The 8000-nt window shown below is 39.2% G+C and overlaps 1 protein-coding gene across 1 annotated transcript; it reads right to left on the bottom strand.

The window, feature by feature from the left end:
- Positions 1-404: 404 nt before the first annotated feature.
- Positions 405-1777, bottom strand: LOC110061939 (trace amine-associated receptor 365-like). The gene has a single exon (XM_020768805.2). The coding sequence runs from the start codon at positions 1773-1775 to the stop codon at positions 405-407; it is 1371 nt and encodes a 456-aa protein (XP_020624464.2). The 5' UTR covers positions 1776-1777.
- Between the last annotated feature and the right edge of the window lie 6223 nt (positions 1778-8000).

Below are 8000 nucleotides of genomic sequence, written 5' to 3'. Positions count from 1 at the left end.
ATAAGTGGCCGTGATATTCACTGTCGCCGCTTCTGTTCCTCGAAACGTTCCATAACAGCTAGCGTTTGGCCAGTTTCACGGGTCTTGTTGGAATCACCGGATTTCGATCCTGGTGTAGAGCGGTTTTCAATTGAGTGTCGTAAAACCAAAGCCAAAGTAATCAATCTAGTCAATCACAAACGACACAGGCAATACAATGAACCAATCAATATTCGAAGTATTTACATCGGGCTGGTGCAAAGCGCGGGAAAACGTGTACGAACGAGCTATGATTGGTCTTAGTTTTACTTCTAATTGGATGAAAAAGTAGCGCGAATTTTTTAAGCCAATCGTGTAGCGTAGTTAATGCAAAACTAATTACTTTTAAACACTCAAATAAAAACCGCTATATTAATTTCACGGTGTTATTTCAGGCTTGGTTTCATCTCTGTTACCTTCAGGATTGTGTTTCTACGCTTTACCTTGCACTTTGCATGGATCGCTGCACTTGTTTCCACGACGACTGAAGGTTCCTGCGGGTCTGACCGATGCAAGTGATGTGAGGAACTGCTGTATGTATGAAGCGTGTGGGCAGACAATGACTTTCTCAACATTGCCACACTGGGAGTACCATGATCAGAATCTGTAGCATCAGTTAGATTGCAAGTTACTGATCTTCTCAAGCGTTGGGTACGTTTTCCTACTTTGTTCAGCTCTGACGACCTGAATGGATCCTTTCCCCTAACAAATTCAGCGGCACCAGCTGCTGACTGTATTGCTTGAGGCTTTTTCATCCCTAACAGCTCACGAATAGCGTTCCTAAAGCGGTGGTCTCTATAACAGTAAAGCAGTGGATTAAATAGAGAGATGAACTGCATTACTCTCTGAGAAAACCGCATGGCGGCATTTGTACGAAAGACTGGCATAACGTTTCCTAAGATACCAGTAACAAATATTGGGACAAACGAAGATATTATCGCAGCGGTTAGCAAACCAGTTGTCTTGGCAACTTTAGACTCCAGTTTCGCTTTTATTAGAACGTCGATTTGAGAGATGTCGTTTAGTTTACGATTGCGTATTCCAAGGTAAACCTTTCGATAAAAGAATGCAACAAGTAATAAACAAACAGTTTCCACGATAATCCAACCGGTTAAAACGCCGTTCAAAATTTTACGATCCACAGCTACCACTATCGTTGTAAAGTGCGCAACAGATGGGAAGAGCGCAGAGAGCCAAGTAGCTATGGCAATTTTTTTGAGGCGGCCATTTGTGATGATAAGTTTGTAGTTCATCCAGTTTTGTACCGCCACGTACCTCTCCCAAGCAACGAGAGTCAAGTGATGCAGGGTAGCCGTGAAGAGTAAAGGGAGAAAGAAAAGATTCACCGAATATAACATACAGGTATACTCAAATGAAACTTGACGTAATGTGAAGAAATCAATAATGGCAGATGTTGGCATAACTATAACGCCAACCAGAAGATCCGTAACGGCCAGGCTTGACAACAGAATGTTTGAGGATTTTTGCAGCTCTTTCCGTTGCTTTATTGCTAGGATTACAGATCCGTTCAAAATAATGGTGGGGAGTGAAGCCATGACCGTGACGAGGCCTATAATCAAGTCAAAAGCTGACCCACCACTGACTTCCCATGATATGTGCGGTGCGTATCTGCAGTGAAAGGTTGCGCTGGATGAACTGATGTTGTTGTTTGTCATGTTCAGGTTCATGCTGCATATGAAGAATTTGTCTCGTTTGGATGCAGGGGCCGTTAAATAACAACCACCGCTGTCGATCATAAACGGCCTTCAGCTTCAGCTTTTACGCCAGTCGGCGGTTTCTTCAATCGATCCTGTGGTTTAATTATCTTTAAAATACGCTTTATATTCCTTACCTCATTTTCAATTTCACTGATATGAACGCCGCAAACCATATATTCCAAAGGGAATAATGACCAATAGTCCATGAAACAACTCAAAAGAAAGGTAAACAAAGAAACAGATGCTGTATTTTGTCACAAAAATCTTTAATTGGGAGCCAAATGGAGAAATAGGCAGAACGTTTGGTGAATGTAGCATAAAATCCTCCTTCATGTAGTGTTGACTGTTTTCCCTAGGTTTCTAATCGCTCAGTTCCTTATTATAATCCTCTAATCATCACTGGCATTTCAAATAGGAGATAGCATGTAAACACTCTTCCGCTCTTGCCGGTTTTTTTTTTTTTTTTTTTGCGTCAGCTAACGCATAGTCATTAGTGCATTTAATGTAAAACTCTCAGAGTAAATTTAACCGGTATTTTTGGTACAGAGTACAGTGGTGTGGTCATGATTGTCATGAACCTTTTAACTGAAAAACTCGAGAGGCCTGAAGCCTTTTTGATGAAGAAAGGAAAATTATTTCGCCTGATTCAATTCAACATTACAGGCATCTCTTGATAAAATGAAGTTTCCAAAATAACTCCAACGTTTCTACTCATACGAAAAAAGAAAAAAGAAAAACTAAATAGAAGTTCTTATGTCTGATAAACTCAGATTCGGAGAATAAAATAAGTTGCAAAATAAAGTATATTCGTGTTTTTTTGTTCATGTAAACTGCATATTTTACACTCTTACAATGAACTCACCAACTTTCATCGCTTTACACTTTGCGATAAAATATATATTTTTCTTTTGAGAGCCATGCTCACCAATCTCTGAAATACATTTAATGCCCAGCTGCTCAAAGCGCTCTCTATATAACGCTGGTTTTGTTTTCATTAAAACAGAAAGCGCGCCTTCTTGTCATTCATTTTAGGAAGAAAATGGCAAGAATTTTGTTCTTGTACTTTTTTCCCCACTTTTCTTGAACTTTTTTCCCGAGGATACCTGATCAACAAATTAATATCAAGACTTTTTCTTACAATTTCGTTTCAGCGCCTATAAGAACTATAAGACTATAGTGTATATGTGGTGCTATTCATTGTTTTCTCGTCATTAAAACAGGAGTGAAAAATCTGCAAGTACACGGTTTGTTGGCAAAAAGTAACGAGCATTTTGTGGCGAGACAAAGAAAGTCTTGATTTCAAATTGCTGTTCGCCAATCGTTGTAACTGTGACAAGGTTAATCAGAAAGGCGAACAAGGAAGTAAATTTGATTCCAGGCTGAAATACAAAAATATAAATAAATGAACAGAAACGCATCTTAACGATTGCACGAGAATAGAAGGATGTTAGTTTGAGTTTAGCAATCAGGAACTTAACTCACAGTTAATGGTGGGGAATAGTAATTAAGTCTGGCAAACTTCAAAGGACAACAGAAGTGCCAAGAATTATGCTGAAAGACCGCCGACGTGTACAAACGTTTGTTTTGCGCTCATACACTTTTCGTTTTCTTAACGTTGCATCACTCACTAATGTAATAACCAACCACTAATGTAATACTGACTACTAATGTAATCAAAATCACAACTAGAGTAATAAAAAAGCTTACCACTAATGTAATAAATTTTGGACCAGATTTTATCTCATTTAGTACAGTATTGTTTATAAGTTCAATACAGTCCATAGTGTGCCGTCCTAGGTGACATAACCGAATCAGCATTAGTTAAACTCTTTAATAAAACTTCAACGGATGCCTAGACCCCCAAAAACACACAGTCTGTGGCCAACTTCGTTTACCCGAACCATGTAGGATGACTTTGTGTCACAAAAACAAAACTATTTCCATCAAAGATATTTCACCAGAAGCAAACTCGGACAGAGATGCTTGCAAGTTAAATAGAGGCAAAGGTTAGGTACAGCAAATTTTTCCATAACATAGCTAGCCTTAAGAACAGGTGGATTAGCGGGGCAGAGAGCGAAAACTGATACACGAGCGCGGAGCGCGACCAGGAGCGAGAAGCGCGAGACGAGAAAAATCCGCCCATAGTCACACCATTGTTTATTCTCTTCCGACCGTTCGCCTGGCAAACAGTTTTTGCTGATTGGTTGCTTTAAGACACGTGACGTCAGACGGGAGAAAAAATACAAAATGTGTTAAACTGGGTGACAGGCCTACACGGACGTCTACGGCTCGTGACATTTCTGCATTTGCCATTCTCTTATAAATTCTTACAGCGAAAGCAGAATGGAGAAGCAAAGTCTACAAATCTTATACATAATGCTGGAAAGTCGAGTCAGTTTTTGTTATCAGAGTATCCCAGCTGTGAGCCGAAGAAACCTGAACGTCTTTTCACTTTTTTAATTCTTAATGCTCTTGCGAACAGCCTTTGCGGGTGACGCCGATTTGAAGTTTCAATTACTCACTTTGATTGGGAGGTTGTTCGGAAATTAACATGTTAGGATGAACAAATGAAAGAAACTGTTCTTCCTGGTTAGTGCGTGACAATAGATAAAAACATTCAAAAGAAAAGAAAAATTGAAATCTGATAAAGTAGAAGTTTCATCTTGTGAAAAATCACAAACGTTTCGAACATACAACTTCTTCATTGAAGAAGGGTTATACCCGTAAAGTGTGTGTGTCCTTAAAGACATCAAACAAGATGTTGGTCTCAATTTTTTGCCAAGCAGTATTGCCAGTTTATCCTCGCTCAACACGCATAACAATTCAGACACCCGTAATCCCAATAATAACCCCCCCCCCCCCCCAACAAAAAAGGCATAGGGATAGCCGTTATCTTCACAATGAGCCATGGACATCTTTTAAGGAGGTTCATGAAAGAAAGAGATTGAGCGATCAAGTAAGTTCATTAAATAATAAACGTCTGTCCGCACACCTATTTCACTGGTGGGAATCTCTTTCTGAAAGAACAGAATGCAACACCGTAACGTTTATTGTTAATGCAATTTTTCGTCGGTACGTGTTCGTTGCCGGTGGAAATATCTGTCTTCATTGTAAACAAGAAAAAAAATTCCAAGCCGTGAGAGTGTTTTTACATTAGTGTATTGCTACATAGAGGAAGATCCTGGACAACTCCAAAAGGTTAGCATTTGTTTAGCATTCCGCCTTATTTGTAACTGACTTATCGTCCTATTAGCAGTGCTTATTTCTTAAGAGTTATAGCAATACGGGTACAAGAAGACAGTCTTTTGAAACGGCTAATTTATGTGCGATGAGATTTTTCTTAGCTTCGACCCTTTTATTCAACGACGAAAAAGAAAATATGATATGATACATCATGATACAGCAAAAATAGTTATTGAGGTACTTTGGACCCATTGCAAAATTATGTATTTGTTACCTAATGACCAAGCAGACGAAGAGCGTTGGTCAAATTATGTCCGGCCGTTTGCGGGAATTGTATACCACCTGGACATCTGGACGGCATGAAAAGTCAATGGAAGAGAAAAGAAACTTAGAGGACTAATTGAATAAGATGTCCTTTTTTAAAAAAGGCTTAAAAGCCGGCGAATGTGTTATTTGGAAGGGTGAATTTATTTCGAAACAAGTTGAAAACAGGGGAATATAACGTCATAACGAACTCCGCTCTCCAGTCACTTTCAAGCACTCCTTCCTTGTTTCATAAGTTTTCAAAATTATGAATCTAAAACCTAGAGTCTTTGAATTTCTTGAAAAACAGTTTCGCGCGTGATATGCAAGATTATAGTGGCTGTTTCGACGGAGTCAGTCAAATAAGAAACTAACTACATTTATAATCCATCGACTATTTTCGCTTCCACGCGATTGGTCTAAACGCGTCACGTGACTGAATATAACTCTGCTGTAACCGGGGTATATCCGAGTGACATTCCCCAATTTTCAAATTTTACTTGTTGGGAAAATATTTGAAGGAAAATAAACACCATTTAATTTAAAAAATATGCTCGGATATTTGTCCTTGGACATAATCTGTTATTCAAAGCTCTCAGTTTTCCTCGAGCTACGCTCTCGAAAAACTGTTCGCTTCGGAACAGATGATGCCCGCGGACAAATATCTGAACATATTTTCGCGCCCAACGGAGGCTATTGTTTATGTATCCTAGCCTTTCTTGTGTACAAAAGAAACTGAGCGCCCGTATTACTAACAGGGTGGTTATTTTGGAAAGGTTTATTGAGTATAATTAAAAACTGGATCATTGGGTAAGGCAATTCGAGAGTTTCCATTGGCTTAGCCATCATGGGTTACGAGCCATTATACCATGCTCTACAAAGATGGTAAGCGTAAGCGTCATTTCTTGGGGCGTTTTATTTTTATTTTAGTTTGGTTTTCTATATTTCATGGGCGTTTTAATAAAAACATTATTCCACTCGCGCTCGTTGGATATGAGATGATTATAGCCAACTCGGTGCTACTCGCCTCGTTGGCTATCTACCATCATCTCATATCCAACGAGTGCTCGTGGAATGATTATTGAATATTTTCGTTTACTTTTCACTCGTCAGCTGTGATTTAAGATTCTTATCTTACAGAGTGCCGGGTAGTTTGCAGGTTTTGATCTTGGTCAATTTACTCGTTAGGCCTCCAAAGAACTGAAGATTGTTAAAGACGATGTCTTCCTTTCGTATCTACGTCCTAGTGATATTGAGTTTTAGTATGGCTTCTGGTAAGTATGTAGTTTTAGTGTAATTTTTCTTCAGTTCTTTGCCACTTGATTTCTAAAGAGTAAACAATTTAGGCTCGACCGAGTGTAAAACGGCAGCCTGGGCAACAGTGACTTAATGCCGGATATTGATCTCACAATCTACTCGTACGGCCTTCTCAGGGTTCGCTGGTTGTGCCTAAATCCTACCGCTCAGAAGGACAACCGAGGAGTACTAGGAGCGAGTTTCCGAGTCGAGCAGTTTTCGGAAATTGTCGGCTATTCCAATATGGCGGACTATACCAGTCACATAAATATGCGAATTGCCAGTGGTAAAACTATGTTGATCAACAAGACAAGTACGTTTTCATTTACCTGACATGTTAAGAATAATGTGTAGAGAGTAAAGCAGTGAATTGTTCGGCAAAATGCTGTATATTTCTTTAGGTCTCTTCCCGTCTAGTTCGCAAACCGTAAATTTGCACGCTAACATGACATTGTAGACGTCTTTGACTTAGGCACAAGAGTTGTTAAATACTTCTTTCTTTGAGGACAATTTTTTTTATTGAGCTCTTGATTCGGTGGATCCCCGAATTCAAACTTCCTTTGCCTTGTCCCTCTGGCCGGTAGGATCTTAAAAATACTACCGGCCAGAAGAACAGCTTGTGTACAAGGTAATTGCACTTAGTAAGTCCATGCACAGTTTTATTTGTAGAATAGTGTGATACATTGCTCTTTAGCTTTATACCACACTAGAATCACTCTACAGTAATATTTTCAGTTTTCTGTGATCTTGTCCCTCTGGCCGGTAGGGTCTTGAAAATACTACCGGCCAGAGGGACAGCTTGTGTATAAGGTAATTGCACTTAAGTCCATGCACAGTTTTATTTGTAGAATAGTTTGATACATTGCTCGTTAGCTTTATACAACACTAGAATCACTCTACAGTAATATTTTCAGTTTTCTGTGATCTTGTCCCTCTGGCCGGTAGGATCTTGAAAATACTACCGGCCAGAGGGACAGCTTGTGTATAAGGTAATTGCACTTAAGTCCATGCACAGTTTTATTTTTAGAATAGTTTGATACATTGTTCTTTAATTTTATACCACACTAGAATCACTCTACAGTAATATATTCAGTTTTCTGTGATCTTGTCCCTCTGGCCTGTAGGATCTTGAAAATACTACCGGCCAGAGGGACAGCTTGTGTATAAGGTAATTGGACTTCAGTCCATGCCAGTTTTATTTGTAAAATAGTTTGATACAGTGCTCTTTAGTTTTATACTACGCTAGAATCACTCTACAGTAATATATTCAGTTTTCTGTGATCTTGTCCCTCTGCCTGGTAGGATCTTAAAAATGCTACTGGCCAGAGGGACAGCTTGTGTATAAGGTAATTGGACTTCAGTCCGTGTGCATTTTTATTTGTAAAATAGTTTGAGACATTGTTCTCTAGCAATGGTGTCTGTAAAAGTCTATTCGTGCTCTGTGGCCATTGCAATAATTCAATGAACATGACAGTATCTGTG

Source organism: Orbicella faveolata, unplaced genomic scaffold (assembly GCF_042242905.1).
Source record: "Orbicella faveolata isolate gen_17 unplaced genomic scaffold, um_ofav_v1 contig_24, whole genome shotgun sequence".
NCBI lineage: Eukaryota > Metazoa > Cnidaria > Anthozoa > Scleractinia > Merulinidae > Orbicella > Orbicella faveolata.
This window is presented reverse-complemented; position numbering and strand designations above follow the sequence as displayed.